The sequence below is a fragment of the Panthera onca genome, chromosome A2 (genome assembly GCF_046562875.1).
Source record: "Panthera onca isolate mPanOnc1 chromosome A2, mPanOnc1 haplotype 2, whole genome shotgun sequence".
In the NCBI taxonomy this organism is placed as follows: Eukaryota; Metazoa; Chordata; class Mammalia; order Carnivora; family Felidae; genus Panthera; species Panthera onca.
Window position 1 is genome coordinate 21,492,556 of NC_138340.1, and position 23,075 is coordinate 21,515,630.

Consider the following 23,075-nt stretch of genomic DNA (forward strand, 5'->3'; position numbering starts at 1 on the left):
ACTTAAAACTTCCATGACACATAAATGTGTCAAAAGCCAAACTTTACACTGAAGATGGGTGCATTTTACTTTAGGTAAACGATATCTCAATAGAAAATTTAAAAACAACAAAACGAACACCAATCCTTCCCGTGCCTTTCCATAGCAGCTCCTTCTCCTGGCCAAGGGACCATATGACTTAGGGCTCTGCCTCTGGCCTCATCTTCTCCTTCCCTCCAACGCCTGCCACCAGGGCCTCCTCTCTATGCATCACACACACCAAGCTGCATCCTGCCTCAGCACCCCTGGCTCACACTGGACTTCTGTCTGGAACACTCTTCTCCCAGTTTGCCAACCAGCGGGTGGCTCCTCCTTTTCATTCTTGTCTTGGCTCCCAGGTCACCTCCTTGGAGGCCTCTCGCAACCACTACATGCCTGGGTGTGCACATCTTGCCTTGCCCCCCGCCCTCACTCTCACTTCCCTGTTCTATTTTCTTCGCCACTATTACCCCTCTCATCTCTTTACTATCTTTTTTTCTCCCCCTGGAAAGTAGGCTCTGCAAGACCAGGAGCTTTGGTTCTGTTTACCCCCATATTCCTAGCATCTAGAGAGTGCCGGGCTCTTAACAGGTAGCTAAACAATATTTGTTGAACAAAGGAATTGATTCAGTCTGTCGCTTCAGATGTATTTAGAGTACTGTCCAGGTATTTATTTTTAATTCAATAAGGTCTGTGAATCTGCCTGGCAGGTTCTCCCAGAAACTTAGCTTGCAAGCCCTTAGTCCTGCAACAGGACAAAATTGCTTAGCTCTTTGGTTTTGGACATGGTAATCTGCCCGCAAGACTCCCAAAGGACAGCCACCCAAAACCTCTCTTCCTCCTCCCCGACCACAGGGCAGGGAGAACCGGCCCGTCAAGGTCTCCCTCACCAAATTTGGCCTTAGATGCAAGAACCAGACAATCTGGGTTTGTAAACAGCTGAAGTGTTCATGAACATTTTTTAGTAAGGACTAGATGAAGCCAAGGTTCACAGTTAGCCAGCTTTAATCCTCCTACGCAGAGGTTCTGCCAAAGGCTGAGGAAGAAATAAGAAAAAACCCCAAACTGTGTAGCAAATAAATATGCTTAGCTCTAAACACGGGGCTTCCTTAGGACCGCAGCTTCCCCTGGGAGCAGGGCGGTGGCGCCATCTGCTGACAATGACGACACCTCAGCAGGGTGAGGGGCGCACTGTCACTGTGTGAGCATCCATCCCGCAGGGCTCTGTTTGATGGAAAGAAATATGAATAGCTGATAAACACAGGAGAAGATATGCAACCCCAATAAGGTGGGTTTTAAAAATGTGAATTAATAATTAACCCTCAGCCAGATTAGCAAACACAAAAACATCGGGTGAGGATATTAGAAAACAGGGGCTCTTAAATTGTTGGTGGAAAAGTAAATGTTAGGACCCCTGGGGATGTGTGGGGGAGTGGCTTTGTGATCTTGTCCCCCGAGGTCCCAGGTGAGAGGGAACGTTCGTTCTTGGTGCTGGGGTGGCCCCAGTGAACGGAGCCCTCTGGGAACTGGGGATGTGCTGGACGTGGCATGACTGCGGCCTTCAGCAGGAGCGGGAGACAAGTTACCTTGTCAGTGTAACTTCCTCGTTCACACTGATGGAAGCACCGAGAGTAAATGGGCTGTCCAAGAAGGACCCTACCCCGCAAGCCGCGAGCCGGCATCAGGGAATCCTGAGACATGCTGTACCTGCTCCCACCCTGTGCTGTCCCTGCACTGCCGACCCCATACTCCCTGGCTGCAAATGTAGGAATTTAATTTGATCTCACAGCAGATGGAGATGTGTGTGGTTTTTTTTCCCCCCATCGATCCATAGATCACTTGAAAAGTTGCAGTGGGTATTTTGGGAATATCTATTATGACTTCAACTATTTAAATGCTGTGACCCAGAAACTCCACTCCTAGGATTTTCTTCTTTAATTACACTCACACAAATGCCCAAAATCTACATAAAAGGGTGTACTACAGCACTGTCTATAAGCGTGGAGGATTTAAAAACCACCTAAATGTCCATCAATGGGGGAGGAGTTAAATGTAAGTTATCATGCACTGGAAGTTATGCTTAGAAAGTCAGCAGACAGGGTACCCCTGCAATGGGCAGATTTTATGGCATGTAAATTACACCTCAGCAAAACTGTTTAAAAAGTAAATTTATCTGTTTTGATTTGGAAAAATTCCCACGTTAAATGGGAAAAAAAGCAAGTCACCAAAGCAGTAATTGTGTCGTGTGAACCTACTTTCATTTTTTTTTAAGTAACTTATACAAACAGACATTTCAAAGCACACACATTAACTGTGAACCATGGTTAACTCTCTAGAGGATGGTATTATAGGGAACTTTCACATTTTATGCTGTGTATTTATTTCCATAATGTTTTAGTTATTTACAAAGAGCATGCATTATTTTCATAGTTAAAAAAAAGTCTTAAAAAAGGTTACTTGGGGAAAAAAACTAAAAACAAGAATTAAAAAATGACAAAATTACAATTTTGCACATTAGGTCATTAAAAGCCTTCCTCAAACCTAACTCATTAGCAAATCTCCTTCTAAGAGAAAGGCTTCCAGCAGGCAGAACTCCCTGGGGACAGAAAACACCTCAGCCTCTGCAACCTCATGGCTAATCAAACAGAAGACACAGGCCCCAGAGCCTGCATTTCTCACAGGTAACATGTGCAGCCCCTGGCCCAGGCCCACCACGAGTGTGTGACCCCCCTCTTCCATCACCACATTTCTCTGCCACCTTCCACTGGCCACTGATTTTGGCTCAGGTCATGATCTCACAGTTCACGAGTTCAAGCCCCACGTCGGGCTCTGTGCTGACAGCTCAGAGCCTGCTTGGGATTCTCTCTCTCGTCCCCTCCCCTGCTCATGCGCATGTTCTCTGTCTCTCTCTAAATAAACAAATAAATAAATATTAAAAAAAAAAAAAAAAAAAAAGGGAAATCACCTCCCTCATTTTGAGGACAAGAAACAATCTCAGAGGCATAAAGTCACCTGGGATGAAGTTGCACAGTTGTAACGTTACATGGTGGTCATGAGAGGCACCATGTCTCCTGTGAGAGTACCACACATTCACCCAGCAGAAGACTTTGTCTGGGACACACTGGGGCTTCACCTTTGAATTTTATTAGTGGAAGTGAATCAATAAGCACCCGCAGCAGAAAAATTAATAGAAGATTGGCTCTTCTCTTGATATCAGAGTTACAAAGCTACATTTAAGACCTTTTCCCTAGCTTCTCAACCCAGGGCAATTAGTACCCAGAGTCTTCTCTTTTCAAACAATCCAAGGTATATAACCAACTAGAACCTCAGCAGAAGAGAAGCAACAGACTTCATTTCGCCAGTCTCAAAGCCTCGGAATCAGGGGCCAGGGAAGAGAGCAGCTGAGGAAGCCTTCACCCTACAATAATAAGCTGACCTTATTATATAATAAGCTGGCCTAAGGAGGCCTGGGACCTTACTTGCTGAGATCATCAGGCCCCTAGCAGCTACAACATCTGAAGTACTCTTCGGTGGGCAGTGGGAATCCTATCCAAAGTGGTATGGTGGATGCTTCAGGTGCCTTGGGTTCTGCTCACAGCTATTTCTCCTCTTCTCCATGTAGAAGAACAGGTGGATGGGGTGAGAGGAACAAGTGAGCAGTGCATACACCAGTAAAGGAAGAGGAAGGATGTAAAGGGACCATGACTCAGGACCAGGAGCACTGGGCTGCCCTAAGAAAGGCAGATCTGAGTCAAATTAGCATTTCTCAACTCCCAGTGCTCACTCTGTCCACCTGTCTGCTGGGATCCCTCCAATTCTTCTTCCATGAGGACATTAACAAACTACCATCGTATGGCATGGTGGTCACAAGAGTCACTTTCAAATTTTTCTGCAATCGTCCCATTATGCAGACTGCAGAGTGAGTGGTCGCAGGGATGAAGGCTAGGCAGACAGCCTGGATGAAGAGCAAGTCAAAAGGGAGGTCTGCCTCCATTTTTTCCCTTGGGGGCAACAAAAACCACAGCTACAGGTAGTGAGGGAAAGCCACCGAGCCTCTTGGGTTTTAGAGAGGGGCTTGCTGGGTGCTGTTTTGGGACTGACTCACAACATATCCTCCTTGGTTCCAGCCTTCTTAGAAGTCTAGAATTAACATAAATCAATCTCAGAAAATCACAATACCCTGGCCTGGCTACTTAGCATTTTAAACAGGCCTGCCTATGCCAGCCCTCAATCAGGAAGGCCAGGCACAATTCACAAGACGCTGGGCAAAAAGGAGGCATAGGGCCCTACCTGTCCTCAGACTCTCCAACCCAGCAATAGTGCCAGGGAGCATGCTTCCCTTGGGCTTGCTGGTCCACCAAGACACCTGCAGAAGGCTTAAATAATAAGCACCTTTCCACATCTGACGCCATCCATGCAAGAGGAGCCAGAGGTTGCACTGCTCATGTGGGTGGGCAAGTACAGAACCCAGAGAAAGCAGAATACTCTGTCAGGAAATGACCAAAATAATCTGACACAAGTATCAGGAGAGTGACCATGCCTATATATACGCTAGGGGCAAGGGAAGAGTAGGTGGCTAGGAAGAGACTTACTGAGGGCTCAGGGCAGTGAGCATTCTATACAAAGAAAGACTCTATAGAACAAAGCTCTATACTGTACACAAGTCAGAACTTTGGCACTTCTTCTCTCTCACCATTGAAATATGAACTCCTTGAGCTGCTGGTATCTTTGAAAGAGGGGTGAAAAGGAAGATCCATCAACTGCGTTCTTATAAAAAAGGTACTGAGAAGACCGAACACGTGTAAAAAGTCACTGTACACACAGAATGAATAGGCTCCATTTCAATTACTAGTCCCTGTTTTCCTCCCACACATAACTCAAAGGCTCATTATACAAATTAGTCTGAAGTGTATCTTGTTCAACAATCTAGTATAGACTGTAGAAACTCTGATTTCCTACCAGTTAAAATATAAGCAGTGAGCAACCAAGTTGGCTTGGCAAATAGAATATGACAAGTTGCTTCTCTGAGGCTCTTAAGACTAAAGAAGCAGCCAGGGCGCCTGGGTAGCTCAGTTTGTTGAACGCCTGGCTCTTGATTTTGGCTCAGGCCATGATCTCACAGTTTGGTTAGTGAGATCGAGCCCCGTGTTGGACACTGTGCTGACAGTGCAGAGCCTGCTTGGGATTCCCTCTCTCTCTGCGCCTCCTCAGCTCTTTCTCTCTGAAAAGTAAACATGAACAAAAATTCAAAAGAAAGGCTAAAGCAGCAGCCAACTCTTGTCTTGGAGGAGCTGTCCACTGGCATCCTGGGCCTGTTCCAACCACGTCTGAGGGCTCAGCCCACTCACCAAGATAAAATCCAATCAACAAGCTCTCACTTATCTACCCAATATAGAGATATACCCGAATCGATCCTCTTTGGCCACTCAGCATACAAATCTGGAAGTATTAGTTACTGGTTCAAGTGATTTGTCTTCCTAAGTAGATCACAGTCTCTTGGAGAACAGGGATCAAGTCTCCTAAACTTTTCTCATGCCCACCTTCACTATATCAGTTTTGTACTGCTATGTGACATATTGTTCCACAACTTGGTGGCTTAAAACCAGAAGATTTATTGTCAGCTTAGCTGCGTAGTTCTGGCTCCATGATCTCTTGTAAGGCTGCAAACTTACAAAGCATGGGAAGCTTTGGCTGGGGCTGGAAGAGCCACTTCCGAGAAGGTTCACACACACATGGCTGTTGGCTGGACTCCCCAGCTCCTCACCAGAAGGGTCCTTCCAAAGGACTGTCTGAGTGTCCTCAAGACATGGCAGCTGGCTTTTCCCAGAGCAAGTGATCCAAGAGGGAGAACATCCAAGACAAAAGCTGCGGTTTTTAATAACTTAATCTCCAAAGTGATATACCATCACTTCTGCTATATTCTATTGGTCACATAGACTAACCCTGATGCAATGTGGGAGAGGACCACACAGGGCATGAGTATCAGGAGTGGGGATCACTGGGGTCTGTGGTGGAGGCTGGCTGCCACATGAGCCCTTCTACGTCTGCAGGAAATTTTTACTGAATGTGGAATGGATGAACCTTTCCAGGGGGACCTGGAAGCTGTTCCTTTGCTTTTCAATTCCATCTTTGCCAACACACTCATGCTCTTTGCTGTCCTGGCTGGCTAACACCTTCCAAAGAAGGAAAACCGAACAAGGCACTAGAAGGAATCACCAGTGTTTCTGTCCAACCTTACAAGAGCTTTCCCTTCCCCTTTGGTTGTTACTGAAAACAACCAAAAAGGTGTTTTCAGCCAAATTCAGCTTCTCGCTTACCCAAACAAGGGGACATCCTATCAGTGCGATGAAGTCTGCCGACAAGGGCAGTGTAGACCCAAATGTTCCTGTGGAGGGGTACCAAGAAGGGCCAAGGTCCTGGCACTTATGGCCTGCGACAGCCAAGCAGGGCAGACTATTTGACCACACAAAGGAGGCACTGGGATCATGATTTCCCACATGGCCTCTTGGAGCCCAAAGCCATACTGTTGCACTGCTTCTTAGTGTGGTGGTGGTAATTTTTTAAAATTAGCAAAGTGACTCAATTTCTCCCCAATTTACATAATTCCTACCATCAAACATAAGTCCTGAGATTACAACTAGAGTTGACAAAATTTGTAAAAGGGTCCAAGAGCTAAGTTGATAAGGCAGTATGTAAGGATTGGGGCCACTTGCTTTGGGTAAGGAAGGATCAAAGTGCCTTTACCCATTTTTTTTTTTTTTTTCCCTGCCTTCATTTATGAAAGCTATTTCTCCCTGGACAGAGAATCCTAGATTCACAGGGTTTTCCATTCAGCACTTTACAGATGTTGTTCCATTGTCTTCTGGCTTGAATAATTTGATGAAAAGTCTGTATCAGTTCTTATGTCTCTCTGTACAGAGTGTCTTTTTTTCTCTTGGTGCTCTCACAATTTTCTTTTTATCATTGTTCGTCAGCAATTTGATTACGATGTGGCTTAGTGTCATTTACTTTGTGTGGTTCATCTGCTTGGGGTTTATGAAGCTTCTTGGATCTATGTTTACAGTTTTCATCAACTTTGGAAAATGTTCAGCCATTAGTCTTCAAATATGTTTCCTGCCCTCTCTTCTGCCTCTTTTAGAAATCTAATTACAGGTTGGCCCTCTATTTTCCCATGGGTCACTGGGGCTCTGTTTGTTATTTGACTTCCTTTTGTGTTTCATTCTTAATTCATTTATATGGACTGACTTTTCTCCTGATTATAGGTCATAATTTTCTGCTTCTTCACCTGTCCCATAATTTTTTATTAGAAGCTATACATTATGATTGCCACATTGTTAGGTATTTGAATTTTGTGGTCTTCCTTTAATGAGTACCGAAGTTTGCTGGAGTAAGCAGTTAAGTCTGTAAAACAGTTTGATAATTCTGAGGCTTCTGCCCCTTCTCTCTCTTTTTAAGTTTATTTATCTTGAGAGAGAGAGATAGAGAGCATGCGTGAGGAGGGGTCAGTCAGAGAAGGAGAGAGAAAGAATTCCAAGCTGTGCTGACAGCACAGAGACCAATGCAGGCTCGAGCCCACAAACTGAGATCATGACCTGAGATGAAACTAAGAGACGCTCAACCAACTGAGCCACCCAGGCGCCCCTCTCTCCCTTCTCTTTTATATCAATTCAGAGGTATAATTTATATACCCATTACATCCATATTAAATACAGTTCAAGAATTTCGAGAAATGTATACACTGATGTGACCCTCACTACCAACATAGTAATTTCCATTACCCCCAAAAGTTATCTCATGTTCCTTTGTGGTCAGTCTCACCGTTACCACTCCAAGGCAACCACTAATCTGCTTGCTGCCACTAAAGATTCCGTTTCTGGAATTTCATACAAATGGACTCACATAGGACATATTCTCTTGAGCTGGAATCTTTTGCTCAGCATGTTCATCTATGTTGTTGCACGAATCAGTAGTTCATTCCTCTTTGTTGCTGACTGTATCCCCTCATTTGGATAGATCACAATTTGTTCATCCATTCACATGCTGATGAACATTTGGATCGTTTCCAGCTTGGGGCAATTATGAATAAAGTTGTTATGAATATTCACGTACAAGTCCTTTTGTGGCCCTGTTTTCTCTTAAGTAAACGTCTAGGGACAACATTGCTGGGTTATATGGCAGGTGTGATTTTCTTTGTAAGAAACTTTCAGTTTCCCAAAATGGTTGTGTCATTTTACATTTCTGCTATCAGTATACAAGAATGTCAAAGTTCATATTCTCTTCAACTTTTGGTATTGTCAATCTTTTAAATTTTAGCCATCCTTGCTGGGTATGCAGTGGTATCATTTAATGTGCACTTCCCTGATGAACATCTTTTCATGTGCTTATTGGCCACCTGTATATCTTCTTCAGAGAAATGCCTATTCCAATCCTTTGCCTATCATTAAACAACACTGTCTTTTAACTGAGTTGTTAGAATTCTTCACCTATGCTGGATGCAAGTCCTTTGTCAGATAGTTTTTCCCCAGTCTGCGTCTCACCTTTCCATTTTCTTTACAGTCTATTCTGAATGTCAGAAATGCTTAATTTAGATGAAGTCTGACTTATCTTCCATTTACTTTATTTTTTTTTTAAGTTCAAGCTTTTTGTGTCCTAAGATCTCTCTGCCTATCCCAAGGTCACAAAGACTTTTTCTCCGATGTTTCTTTCTAGAAGTGTCAGAGCTTTTGCTTCTACATCCAGATCTGTGATATATTTCTGCTCAATTTCTGTGTATGGTATCTGGTTTGTTTTTAAGCTCTGTGCCCTTTCCTGGGTTGGCAGTTAAGTTTGCAAGCAGCTTTCTCAAATAAGGCACAATCTATTGAGGTATCCACCCAGTGCCCCCGGTGTTCAGTAAGGTCTCTCACCTAACTGGGAAGAAAAACATCTCCCGGCCCTAGAAAGAGTTGAGCTTACATCTTCCCAGCAGCTATTCTTGGCTTTGCCTCATGAGTTTTACCCCATGCACGCACAAACCAATGTTCAGAAAGAGCCTTGAGGAGACCCCTGAGCAAATGTCTAGAGCTTTTCTTTTATGTAGTTTGTTTTTCTCCATATTGTTCCTGGAAATTCCAACTGCTCTGGCTTCCTCAATTCTGTCTTCTCAACTTGGCAAGGCTGCTCGGCTCTGCTTGGGTTTCTGCTTGGGATTTGGAAATTGCCTCCGGCAGAAAGACCACAGGGCTCACCTCATCATTTTCTTTCTCTCAGGGACCACTATCCTGAGCCGCCCGTTGCCCAATGTTTGCAAAGAGTTGTTTCACACATTTTGGTCTGTTTTCTGGTTGCTAACAGAAGATGGGCAAGTTCTATACCAGTGACTCCTTCATTGGCAAAAGTCTCTTTACCCACTTTTGTACAGGCTCAAATGTTAAATTTATCCACATGGGAGAGAGTCCTCGGACTTCAATGACAAGCCCTACGGGATTCCAATCTCAAAAGGAAAAGCCTATGGCTTTTTCCTGGCACACCTATCATGACTACAAAAATGATTGCAATGATGCTCTTGAAGGAAAACCAAGCAGATGAAAGACAATGGGAACCAAATGGTGGTAAAGAATTCCATGTGCAGAGAAGACAGGAAGTCTACAGAGGTTAGGAAAGCAGTGTCCCCATGTCATGAAATACACGTGAACACTGCACACAACAGGCGGGCAGAGCAGTGGAAAGTCCCAGCACTGGGGTGAAACTCACCGGTTTGAATTCCAGGATTCCAATTAGGAGCTGCCACAACCTTAGACAGTTCATTCAGCCTCTCTGTGCCTCAGTTTCCCCAGGTATACAATATAACAGGAGTACCTGCTTCGTGTGGCGAATGTGAGAAATAAATGAGTTAACATATATTTATGGTGCTTACAGGACTTGGCACATAATAAGCACTAAAAAACGTGACTCAGTATCGTCACCAGATCAAACACTGGCCAAAGCACCTTTGGCCAAAATACCTTCAGTGCCTGTGGTTCTGACCTCCCAAGCAGGGGAGGCTTTACAAGAAGAATGAAAACACATCTTACATTTACACAGTGTCAGAATACCTCCCCAAAATTTACTTATTAATTGCAAAGGGAAAATTTTTCACTTCAGGGGAGAGACCTGGAGGGACCACCTTCCTCAAATCATCACGAGAACTTCACCAGCGCTGGGGTAAACCCACATCAGGTGCCCCAGGTTCTGACGCACTGAGGAGGTCACAACATCACTTATGCAACATACCCCCCCTCCCCCAAACAACCCAAAGGTAACCATGAGAAAACATTAAACAAACCCAATCTGGGACATTTACAAAACCACTGGCCTGTACTTTTCAAAAACATCAAGGCCAAGGCGCCTGGGTGGCTCAGCTGGTTAAGCATTCAACTCTTGGTTTTGGCTCAGGTCATGCTCTCATGACTCATGGGTTTGAGTCCCTCATCGGGCTCTGTGCTGATAGTGTGGAGCCTGCTTTGCATTCTCTTTCTCCCTCTCTCTCTGCCCTTCCCCCGCTGACTCTCTCTCTCTCAAAAATAAACTTAAAAAAAAATTAATTAGTTTTTAAAAAGCATCAAGGCCAAGAAAGACAAAGAAAGGTGGAGAAACTATTCCAAGACCAATAGAGACTAAGTGTACTATGTCTCACTGCTGTCTTCCTGACCAGCTTCCAGGTGGGGAGCACCCAGTCAGAGCGCCCGCATGTGCCAGCCCCGAGCCTGGCCAGTAAGCCAGACAAGGCCCAAGGAAAGGCAGAGCCACACGGAGGTCATACCTGATTAGTACTGACTGACTGTCCTGCAACTTCAAAGGAGACTAGTATGGGCAAAGGTCATTAGGGGGAAGTTTCTTGGAAGCTGGGGAGGATGTGGCTAGGCCGGAAGGAAGGAGAAAAGCATTCAGGGGAAGGAACGTGAGTAAGGGGAAGAGGCAGGAACGGGTCTGGCAGGTTCAGGGGGCTGGGAGAAGAGCAGCCCTGGGGCATCTTGCTGCATCCCAGTGTCCAATAACATTGCTGTTCTTGGCTTAGGTTATAGGGCAGACCATGGTGGCTGCACTGCCTGCAGTACAGAGAGAGTTCAGAAAAGGAGGATGGGGGCACCAGGTCCAGGAGCCTAGCTGTCCTGCAGGATGCCAGGACACCACACCACTTTAGGTCAAGGCAAAGAAGGACCTGCCACATAAGAGTACCTATGGCACCTATGCTATGGTCAGCGTGAGTGAGGGCAGAGGAGCTCCCTGGTACAGCTCAATGCTTCACCAGCTATGAACACCTTCAGACAGCAATCGCCTGCTCCACCCCCGCCCCCGCATCACCTCTCCTCACCCTCGTGCCTCACGTGATCAGAGACCAAAATTCAGCTTAAGCCACGTCCACCCACATTGGCCCAGCCCAAGAATGTCCATTTTGGGGGGAACAAGATCACTATAAAAAAGCTGCACCCAGAATATTGTCCCATCCACAGCAGTGGCCCTTGAACTACGGTGGTCCATAGCAAGACTACAGTGTATTTGTCGGCTGTATTCACTGATGATTTTTACCTGTTAGGGCAGGGGGTATTAGTAAGTTGTTTACTTAAACACGCTGAAAAAAACCAAACCCATACGTAATCTGCTCAGTGGACTGAAAGGCAATTTAACGTTCTTGTTAATTCTCATTTCATGGAATTTTTTTTTTTTTTTTTTTTTTTTTTTTTTGCCAGCAACTAATGAGATTTCTCACAGAGAAATTTGGGGATAGAATTACAAACCAGGGCCCCCTCCGCTGTGTCTAAAGGACCCCCCAGACCCATCTCTTTCTTTCCTAGGCTTCTGGAGCCCAGTTGCCTGCAGAGCTCAGACAGAGGGTGGGAACAGCAGTGGAAACAGCAGACCTATAATCTTCAAGTCTGCTGCGTCAGAACGACCTGCAAATATTTTGGGCCCAAACGCATCACCCAAATAGAAACCCTGCCCTGGCACTCTCACGCCGCTTCGGCCAAAATGCTCACACTGTGCTTGGGTCTGGGCAAGAGAGGCGGTGTGCCCTGCTCCCGCAGGATTGTGTCTCAGGCTTGTCATTTAACTGGGACGATGCCAGTACCTCATTTCTCTACATCATTTTTCATGTTACTAAGTGAAGATGTCTTCTAAGAAAACAAAAAAGTCCATGAAGAACACTGATGAGCGTAAGAGGCTAGAGGAGCCCATGGACTAGAACAAAAGCTGGGGGCAGAAAAGCATTTTGAGAGAAGTGAGCATATGAAAAATATAAGGTTGGTCCTGCTTGTGTCCTGAACTACTGTGCATATAACTTAGCCCACGAAAGAGAAAACTAAAGAAAAAGCATGAAAGCTCCTGATACCTCTCACTGACTGAATATAGGAAAAGCCACAGATACTCAACACCAAGTCTTTCAAAGAAATTTTAGAGCCAAGAAAAAAACACCGGTCGAGTGCCCCAGCCAGCCGAGTGACCCTTCTTCCCCTACTCGCGTGCCACTCCACTGCCCCCACATGAAAGCCCGCCCCAGGTAAGGCCCAGCCTCACACAAAGCTGCTCGAGCTGGGCCTGCCTACAGCACGGCATGCCCTTTAGAATGAGGAGGACACTACATCAAACTAAATGTGGGAGGGATGTGTCAGATGCTATGCTAAGACAGGATTGCAGTAACTCCAGTTCGAAGTCTTTTCATCATAGATACAGAGGTGGTTTTAGTGGCTGACAATCCTGTGGCAGGTACAGGATTTCTAGAATGTACCTGACAATTGGCATTCTCATAAGACGTTCTTCAGCAGAACCCAAGCTCACCAAAGCCTGGGACCATGCTCACAGACCATGCCTCCCCCGCCCTGGCATCAGTCTTGTAGCCACACCAGGCAGCTGTCCAGAATGGAGGCCAGGAGCATCCCTGCTTCCTCTACACCTGGGTGGAATATGGTGGGCAGCCAACAAAGCTAGTTAACAATAAGGAACAGCTTCATTTATTAGCTAAAAGCAAGGTCTCTGGAGCTGGACAGCCTGTTCCTCAGGGGGACCCCATGAGATCCAAAAGGGACATGATCAGGGTGCATGGGTGGCTCAGTTGAGCATCTGACTCTTGATTTCAGCTCAGGTGATGATCCCAGCCCTCTCTCTCTCTCTCTCCAGCCCTCTCTCTCTCTCTCTCTCTCTCTCCAGAGGCACTTGGGTGGCTCAGTCAGTTGAGCATCTGACTTCGGCTCAGGTCATGATCTCACAGTTTGAGTTTGAGCCCCACATTGGGCTCTGTGCTGACAGCTCAGAGCCTGGAGCCTGCTTCAGGTTCTGTGTGTGTCTCTCTCTCTGCCCCTCCCCAGCTCATGCTCTCTCTCTCTGCTTCAAAAACAAATAAACATTAAAAAAAAAAAAAAAAAAAAGATTCTCTCTCACCTTCTGCCCCTCTCCCTCACTTATTCTCTCTCTAAAAAAACAAAAATAAAAAATACATGGGACATGATAAAGTTGCTTCAAAAGAAAGGCTCTCAGAAAAACAGTCCAAATGGAGCATGAGGTAAATGCAGAGGCTGACTTGCCATCCAATAATTTAACGCATCCTCCTTTTTAAGTGCAAGCTATAGGAAAAGACGCTGAACAAGGAAAGCCATCTAGAAGTCTCTGGAACACTCGGCCTCCTTCTCTGAGAGCCTCTGTCCCATGCTCTCCAGCCCCGAGGAGGACGGCCCTGCTCACAGCCTCCTCGGGACTTCAGCTCTCACCACCGCATGTCCCCTTCCCATTGCTTCCCTCCCTGGTGCTGTGCTCCAGCAGGGCTCCCCCAAGGACACTTCCCGAGCTGTAGGCAGAACCCCTCATCTCTCCCCTCAAGGCTTCATTGACTCCCTTCGCACTGTCCGGGACACAGCCCCCTCCAGCCAAGAGCCCCCGGAGGACGGGGTGTGGGTCCTAGCAGTCCCTTGTCGAGGCAACACCCAGCACCACGTGTGGCACCCAGGCCCTTAAGCCCTGTCGCTGCACTGTTCTCATCCTTCAGGAGCAACACACTGACTGAATCTGCTCTCCAGGGCTCCCCTGAGAGTTCACTGAGTGATCCACAAACTGAACACATGTAGTTCTTAACAGGGACAACTGTGCGCCCTCCCCGCCAGGACATACTGGGCAGTGCCTGGAGACATTTTTGTCTGTCTCAGCTTGAGGGAGGAGGGTGCTATTAGCATCTAGTGGGTAGAGGTCAGGGATGCTGCGAAACACCCAACAACACACATGACAGCCCCTGCAGTAAAGAATTACTTGGCCCCAAATGTCAACAGTGTCAAAGTGAAAAACTGTGGGTTTGATGGAGAACTTCCCAGGAGTGGGGTGCCTGAGACACTCAAAGGCTACTTCTATGCATACGTGAGGAAAAGGATAACTTATGGGTTATCCCTAACTCAAGGTTATCAACCACACTCCTTAGACCCCAAGGAAACACAGCAGGAGGGGGGCGCCTGGGTGGCTCAGTCGGTTAAGCGTCCGACTTCGGCTCAGGTCACGATCTCGCGGTCCGTGAGTTTAAGCCCTGCGTCAGGCTCTGGGCTAATGGCTCAGAGCCTGGAGCCTGTTTCCGATTCTGTGTCTCCCTCTCTCTCTGCCCCTCCCCCGTTCATGCTCTGTCTCAAAAATAAATAAACGTTAAAAAAAAAAAAAAAAAGAAAGAAACACAGCAGGAGGGCTGTGGATAGGCCTCCTCCTCACCAGTTCCTCAATGGACTCGGGTACCCCCTCCCCAGTGCTTCTGGGAGGCTCCGTCTCTGGGTACAAGTGCCATCCTCATGCAGCCACGGAGAACCTGCATGAAGGCCCAGGCTGAGAAAGCAAAACCTCAGATGTAACTCGTACGTGCACAAAATGATTGGTTAAGTGATTTCAAACGTATATTTTCATGCTATCAATAGCCATAGAACAGCCTGAAGTTCCAGATAACACTTTGGACACAAAAAAAGAATCATAAAGAAGGAAAATCAGAGTTGTTTAAACAGGAAAAAATGAGGCAAAGTAGCCAGGGTATAGGGTAATCAGAGGGCACGCCTGTGTGGAAAGAGAGGCAAGAAGGCAGGCTGGAGTAGAGGAAGCGGCTAAGGGGGTTTGGAGTCTGACCGATCTGGCTTACATTTCAGCTCTACAGCTACTAACCAGGACCTTGCTTGCTGTCCCCATTCCTTCCAGGGTGCTTGGGAGGTCCATGAAGTGCTGGGCACAAGAGCCAGCACAGTGGAGACTCAGTACAGAGCAAGCAGCAAGAAAGACACCGGCTCTAGCTGCCGGCGCCCCCCACCTGCCATCACAGGCCCTGGGGCGTGTAAGGCCAGGAACTCGGATACAGGTTAATCACCTGTAACCAGGCTGCCCCATTCTACCCACTGCCCTCTCCAGGCCCACATGAGACTCTGCAGGTGAAAACACAGGGTAGGGTTAGGTGAAGAAAGGAGAGCATTACCTGTACTATAGCCACCTGCTTCGGGTACATGCTAATCAAGTTTTCTACCATTGTGCAGTCTATGAAAAGAGGGCTGAAGGTAAAGATGTTGTGCAAACAAGACAGCAAGGGAAATGTTTAACCTAATTCAGAAAACAAGTTACTCAAGCACCTGTGAAACGTTCTTCAATGGGACTCATGAGTGCAAATACTGTACTAACAATGAGGATGACTTCGCTCCCTGCCCCTTACAAGTGCCTGATACTGATCCAGCTTCCTTACACACATTCTTTCTAATCCCCACAGTCCCAGAAAAATTATTATTCCCCTCTTACTGGGGAGCAAACAGAACCTTTGGGAAATATACATAGGTTGCTCAAGGGCACGGTGTGGCAGAAGCAGACGTGGAAGCCAGGTCAGACTGGTTCCAGAGCCAGGGATCCCACTATTTTTAACCACCTCTAAAATTCCTTCAAAGGGACTTCATCTTCATACAAATATTATACTAACTGCAAAGGATTTTGAACAGATCATTAAAGCAATAGAGGCTTGATAGGCCCCTATAGGGTAACGCTTGACAAACATTATTGAAAAGGCTAAAAAAAATGCATTTCCTTAACTTATCCTACAACTCAGACTGGCCTCTAATTCAGACAACTCTTGCCCTCTTGCCCCAATTTGGCTCCAAATTAATTAAGTTTTACTATAAATAAAGGAGTAGATCACCATTATGGATCCATGCTATACCAGATAAATCAGCATTTAGAAACCTTGAAAACTTTCTAAAAATGAAGACTCCTAACCGGCTACCACACTAATGTCAGCCGTCCTCCTTTCCCCTGTGGGCACAATACCAGCCTGGGAAAGAAAAAGGGAAGTTCTTCCTTAGCTTTGGCTGGCACTCGGGAGGCAGGAAGGAAATGGACATTTACTGAGTGTGCTGGGTGCCAGGCCCAGAGACAGGTGCCTTTTCTCCTGAGATCCAGTTCAGCCATCACTGTGTTTCATTATCTTACCAGGTGACCACGGAGTGAAAAGTTACTGCAGAATAGGACATTCATGCGATCTCAAAGTATTACCACCACCAGAGAGATAATTTATTCATTGTGAAGGGGAAAACGTACCTTTTCAAGGGAGAGATCAGGAAACCTCACCCCTCCACCAAGTAGTCAGCCTTATTATTACTAATCGCAAGACTGCCTGATGTTACACGCTTCCTGGTGCAATGTAGAATGAAGCACACAGCACTGCCTACAGAGTGTTCTTGCTGTAAAAAAGGTTACCTTAATGGAAAACCTCCTCCAGAAAAAACTCAGGAAACACAGGGGTCAGTGAAACAGCTCAAACACCACAAGGAAACACCCAGACAACTCCAGAACATGGAACACTGCACATGACGATTGGCCTGCACTGTTAAAATTAAAAAAAAAAAAGAGAAGGGGCGCCTGGGTGGCTTAGTTGGTTGAGTGTCCGACTTCAGCTCAGATCATGATCTCGCGGTTCGTGGGTTCGAGCCCCACGTCAGGCTCTGTGCTAACAGCTTGGAGCCTGGAGCCTGCTCTGGATTGTGTCTCCCCCTCTCTCTCTGCCCCTCCCCAACTTGCTCAGTCTCTCCTTCAAAAATAAATAAACATTAAAAAGAAAGGCAAGGCCATTAAAAACAAGTAACAACAAAAACCAGTGTGTGAGTGTGTAAGTGTGTGTGTGCGTGTGTGTGTGTTTAGGGGGAGATTTTTCTACTGTAAAAGTGACTTCAAAACACAACCAAATGCTATGTGTGGACCTTGACTGGCTCACAGGTTTTAAAAACTCCAGCTATGGGAGATTTGTGATGTGTGGGGTAGTGTGAACATGGACTGGATGTTAGATGATATTGTGGAGTTATCCATTTTCTTACGCATGATCGTGAAACTGTGATTATGTAGAAGACTGTCCTTATTCTCAGGAGACTCAACTGAAATTTTTCAGGGTAAAGTATGATCCTGGCTGCAACTCAGCTTCAAATGGCTTGGCCAAAAAAAAAAAAGAAAAAAAAAAGTACAAAGAGAGAAAACAGATGTGGCAAAACATGAACAATTTCTGAACTAGGCAGAGGGCAGATAGTGTATTATCACTGTATTATTTTTCATCTTTGCTGCATGTTTGACGTTTTGTATGATAAAAACTGGAATAGGGTAGGCAGAGGTGATTCCAGGAAGGGGTGGTCCCAGCAGGTCTGTGTGTACAGAACACATAAGGAGGCTGTTCACCACGTGAGAAAACACCAGGGACTCTTATATAAGATTAAGATTTCAAGGCTGGGCAGACTGGTTTGTGATGTTACTTTGGGTCTCAGGAACACTATCATTTCTCAATGCCAGCAGTATTTTTGTAAAACACGGCTACCCTCACCCAGCTGGCTAGTCCCCACATCTGTAACACGAAAATAGGCACAGGTAGATTTATCCAAGCTTTCAAAATGCTTGTTGTGTTAAAAACCAACTCTGTCTATACTTTGGTCCAGAACTTCAACTGTGCACGGTGAAAGAGGCTTGCGTTTGCTTTGCATCACACGTCCTGGGAGTAAACACTCCCAAATGCCAACACACACACTGGTCGACGCTGACCTTTGGCTGGCAGCTGGGCCGCTGCCCTGCAGTGGAACAGTGTGCTGAGTTTCCGGGACTGCTCAGCTCTGCTCTGCTGGGACTCTGGGCTGAGTGACTTCATTGAGCCACAGACTGGAGATAAAACCACCAAAACATGAGGAACTGCTCAGCAGGCAGGTCATGACAAGTCCCTCATTTATTTATTTTTTGACTTTTTTTTTTTTTTTTTTTAAATATAATTTATTGTCAAGTTGGCTAACATACAGTGTGTACAGTGTGCTCTTGGTTTCGGGGGTAGATTCCCGTGATTCATCGCTTACATGTAACACCCAGTGCTCATCCCCACAAGTGCCCTCCTCAATGCCCATCACCCATTTTCCCCTCTCCCGCCCCCCAACAAGTCCCTCATTTAAAGCATTTTTTTCTACTCAGACACCAAGGCTTCTCAGTGATGTCCCAGAGAACCAGAGCGGGAAGTCCCTTAATAAGCTTGCCTCTGAGTGTGTTCAGCTTTCCTCACATACAGAGGGTAGCTTAGGTGGAGCCTCTGGAAAGCTCACTACTTAGCAAGGTGTCGCTGACACTGAAACATGTCTGTGGATGCTGGCCCATAATAGTCAGTGTGTTTATGTAGCTCGAAGAAAGACTCCAGGCATCACTTGGCACTCAAACTCTCATCCACCTGGGCTGAGACCGTCTAAAAACCCCCACAACAGAGGTAAGCACTGCGATGGGAGATCCTTGTGGGGATCAAAATCCTCCCCTGAGGCATTAATATATACTATAATAATGTTATTAATTATTAATATAATAATATTATGTAGCAATAATTATAATAAATTAATCTATATTGTATATTGTTATATTATATATTATGTTACAATATGTTATATATATTATACATTGTTATATATAATAACATTATCATTAATATATATGTTAACATCTCAGGGGAGGATTTTGATTGTATATATATATCAGAAGCCATCCTCCAGGACAAAACCCTCCAGGTAAAAAACACAACAACCTGTAAATGGAGACCAAAAGTGATATTCTGGGTAGAAAAAGAAACAAAGACAGTGGTCTAAGGATCCACTGAAATCAGGGATGTGAAGTGATGAAAAGTCCCTCGGCCTGTCTGGCAGAGAAGGGGGTGCAGCTGATGGCACAGAGCTGGTCTGACAGGAAAATGGGACAGTACCTGCCCGCAGAGCTGGGGAACTGTCAGAGAAGAGAGGAAGTAAGCCCATGGCACAGGGGGACAAAAGCTCTCAGGAAGAAAAGACTATGACCCCAAAAGAGGGTAGGGACTGTTAAACTGCTCAGCAGAGATGACTGCTATTTAAAATATGCTTGACAATGGGGCGCCTGGGTGGCTCAGTCGGTTAAGCATCAGTATCTTGGTTTTGGCTCAGGTCATGTTCTCATGGTTCGTGGGTTCGAGCCCAATATTGGGCTCCATGCTGACAGAAGCCTGCTTGGGATTCTTTCTCTTTCTCTCTCTGCCCATCCCCTACTCGTGAGCTCGCCTGTACACTCTCTCAAATAAACTTAAAAAAAAAAAAATTTTAAATATGCTCAACAAAATAAACGGTGGAATTGATGATGAAGGATGGAGTGGCCTCATCTTCACACACCAAGACCTCCCGCAAGGGCTGCAAGGTGGACGCTCCTGTCATGGGAGCCTGGCACTCTAGCCAGCAGCTCTGCTGGACTGGGGAGCCGATGCCGTGTCTGGGAAGACAGAGCCCCCCAAAGCCAAACCACTCACAGACTTCCCTGAGAGACCCCCTCCCTTTTCCCAGAGGGAAAAGCCCCACAGTTCTCTGGACAGAACCAACAAGTCTAGGAGATGAGCAAGGGCAGACACAGTCCTCGCCCTTCTACCTCTTCTCCCCGACCCTCCTCCTCATCACAGTCCCACGACCCAGTGCCCATTTCCACACGCTCCCTCCACGTCTAGCCTTACGCTGAGCAAAAGGCCATGCTGTCGTCCGGTCTTTGCATACAGAAAGCGCCAACCGCAGTGGGGTTTGCACATGTGCTCGCACCGAAGATTAAGCAAAGCGAGTGTGTCCCTGAAGGCTTCAGGGCCAGTGCCATCACTCTGAACACAGGCAACCTGGCACACTTCTCAGCAGTGGGCAACTCTGCCCGTCATAATCACATTTCATTCTCTCAACCACAAGTATCAAGCCCTCAGGAATAAGTCGGGCCATCGGCATTAATCAAATCCACGGAAACAGCCAGAGCTAGGCTAGGAAATCTTAGGTCAGGGAACACAATGCAAAGTAAGCCTGTAGTTCCTTCAGAGAGAAAGGAGGGCCAGCTGGAGGAGACAGAAGTAGGAGGGGAGTGGAGACCCACGCACAATGTCTTGAAAACACACACATACAGTTCATGCACCCAAGTCAGCAGCTGATTTGGGCTAAGTCATCACAAATTATTCCTGGGGGAACAAGTCGGTATTTGTTCAACAGGGAAAATAGCAAGACAAGTAGAGACTAAAAAGGAAAGAAAAAGTGGCAAACATATACAGTCAGGCACTTGTTGTAAGACTTATCAAGGCCAGACAACCAGAAGAAAATGGCATCCAAGAAAAGCCTCTTCGGGTTTACCTGGAGCCTGGGATAATTCACTCAGATAAGCCCTGTGTTAGTTATAACAAGCAAAACTCTAAGTCTAGCAACTCCACGCTGTAAGATGCACACAGCTGCAGGACCCCTCCCTAACGCTAAGGAGCATACTCTCTGCAGAAACTTCCCACTCTGCCCATGTGAGCACAGTGGGGAAGTTTTGAGAACCAGTCATTTTGGAATTAATGCCTCTGTACAGATAGTTATAACCCTTCCTTCCCCAAAATGCAATCACAGGGGCACTCCTAGGCCTACAGCCAACCAAAGCCTCCTGTTACTGTAATAAAGGTAAGGATGTGCGCCAAGAAAACAATACAAATCCATGACACACAGCACACATGACAACAGGGTGGAACTTCTAGTTCTCCAGAAGGGCCATCTGGGGTTTTCTCCTCCATCAGCAAACCCTCAAGGAAGAACCAACAGGGACTTAGCACAGGGATTCGGAGACCTCCCCAGACCCTCTGAACCTCCTCCTCCATTCAGCAAGCCACTTGGTTGTCCCAAGTCTCATGGAAAGGAAGAAAAGTTGAAATACAAATAACAGAACTGCGCTGGGAAAGGGAACCACCAGGGGAGGCCTGAGAAGCAACTTAATTAGGAAAGCTTGGGACAGGAACGGAACAGGCGGACCTATTCAGGAAGGAGGGGAAAGAGGAGACGTGGGGAAGAAGGCAGTCAGAGTGGGTCCTGCTCCAACCAAAACAGAAAAAAAAAGCTGGGGGGAAAGGTGAGGGCGAAGGGGCAGGAGGGAGTAGTACTGGGGACGCAATGCATGGCCTTACAATCCAGACATTGCAAAGTAACAGGATTTAAAAGCGAACTGGAGATAGCAAAGCTTTGGGATGTGAAAGAGCAGGAAAAAGCCCAGCATCAGACTAGGGATTTAGAGATGCAGGTTAAAAGTGAGAAGGGGAGGCTAGGAAGAGACTCTAAAAGGGGGCACAAAGGACTGTTCCAACTGGGCGTTCACGGCCCCAGGCTGGAAAGTGGAGTAGCCTTAAGTCGCGGTAACAAGGTAGCGGGAATGGGGGGGGGGGGGGGGGGGCGGGGAGCTAGTTTTAGTTTTAGGCAGGTATCTCGGAAGAGAGGCATGAGCAAGCTGGAGGAAAGGAGGTGGGGTGAACCCTGGCTAGAGGCTGCAGCGATAAGGCGAGAGACTCAGGACCCTGGGTCGGGGCCAGAGCCTCCTCTAGTTTGGGAATGCCCAGCCCGGGCTCGCGGGCAGAAGGCACCCCAGGCCTTAACTCTGGAGGCGGGAGGGTCCCCGAGGCTGGGCAGGGCCTGCGGTGGTCGTACAGGGCCTCAGGAGAGTGGGGGTCCGGGACTCACGCATCAACGTGCTGAAGGCCACGACGCCGAGCAGCCCCTGCAGGAAGATGCCGAAACTGTGCATGAGTGCGCCGCTCTCGCAGCGGCCCGCACCGGACGCGACGGTGGACGGTGGCCCGCCCGGCAGCCCGCGGCTCGCGTTCCCGGCGGGGCCCTGCATGGCGGGCCTGGCGGAGGGGCGCGGGGTGCCGCGGCCAGCCCGCCAGCCCGGCCGGCCTCGCTGCGTGCGGGGGCCGCACCGCTGAGCCCCGGGCCGGGAGTCCGAGACAGGAGCCGGTACCTCCGCCCCGCGGCCCACTCGCCGCCGCGCGTAACCCGACGTCTGAGATCGCAGCGCCCGATTGGCTCGGCCGGGCGTGGGGGCGGGCCTCGGCCGCTCCAGCTCTCTCCCACCACGGGCGGGGCTCCCGCCAGGCGTGGGGGCGGGGTGGTGCGTCCGGGCCACAGGGAGAGCGGACCAGGTGAGCCGGGCAGCACCGACTGGAGGGAGCGAGTCCCGGGACCCTGAGCTCCAGGTCGGCAAGGCAGGAGCAGGGATCGTCTGCGACTAAATTCTTTTCCTTTCCAAGATTAAGCCATCGTAGCTTGCAGAATTTACTAAAAACACTCCTGGATTCCACCCTCAGTTTCCGATTCAGTAGCTCTGAGACCAAGCAGAATAATCTGCATTTTCAGCAAGCGGCCTAGATTATTCTGAAGGAGGCAGTGAGGCAAACAATCCAAGACTCTGCACACAGTAATATTCCTTCCAGTACAGACGTTCGACGTTCTTCTATTTTCCTTGTTAGTACGAAATTGTGGCCAAGAGCTTATCTTAGATTGATCAATCCGCCTGAGTCGACTTTTTTTTCTTCCCTGAGCATAATGTAAATGGTTATTTCAATCCAGTTGTGGTCGTTTAGAAATATACAAGGTTTATACTGAAAATAGGTCAACATATCCCCATCATGTCCATTTTGAACGTGCTTCATAAAGCCAAGTTGTTGGTAACTCTCAGAGTCTCTAATGCCTCCCTTCACGCATGCACGTTTACTCCCACCTTAACCCCTTGACTCCTTGGAAGGAGCTCTCTACCTCTATTAG

General features: G+C 47.2%; 1 protein-coding gene across 1 annotated transcript in view; it reads right to left on the reverse strand.

Annotated features, from left to right (window-relative positions):
- Window positions 1-22,297, reverse strand: part of STIMATE (STIM activating enhancer) — a 54,118-nt gene extending 31,821 nt beyond the window's left edge. The window contains exon 1 of the mRNA XM_060631279.3: window positions 21,993-22,297. Within this exon, the coding sequence (XP_060487262.1) occupies window positions 21,993-22,152 (160 nt within the window). The 5' untranslated portion in view covers window positions 22,153-22,297. The remainder of the gene's footprint in view (window positions 1-21,992) is intronic.
- Between the last annotated feature and the right edge of the window lie 778 nt (window positions 22,298-23,075).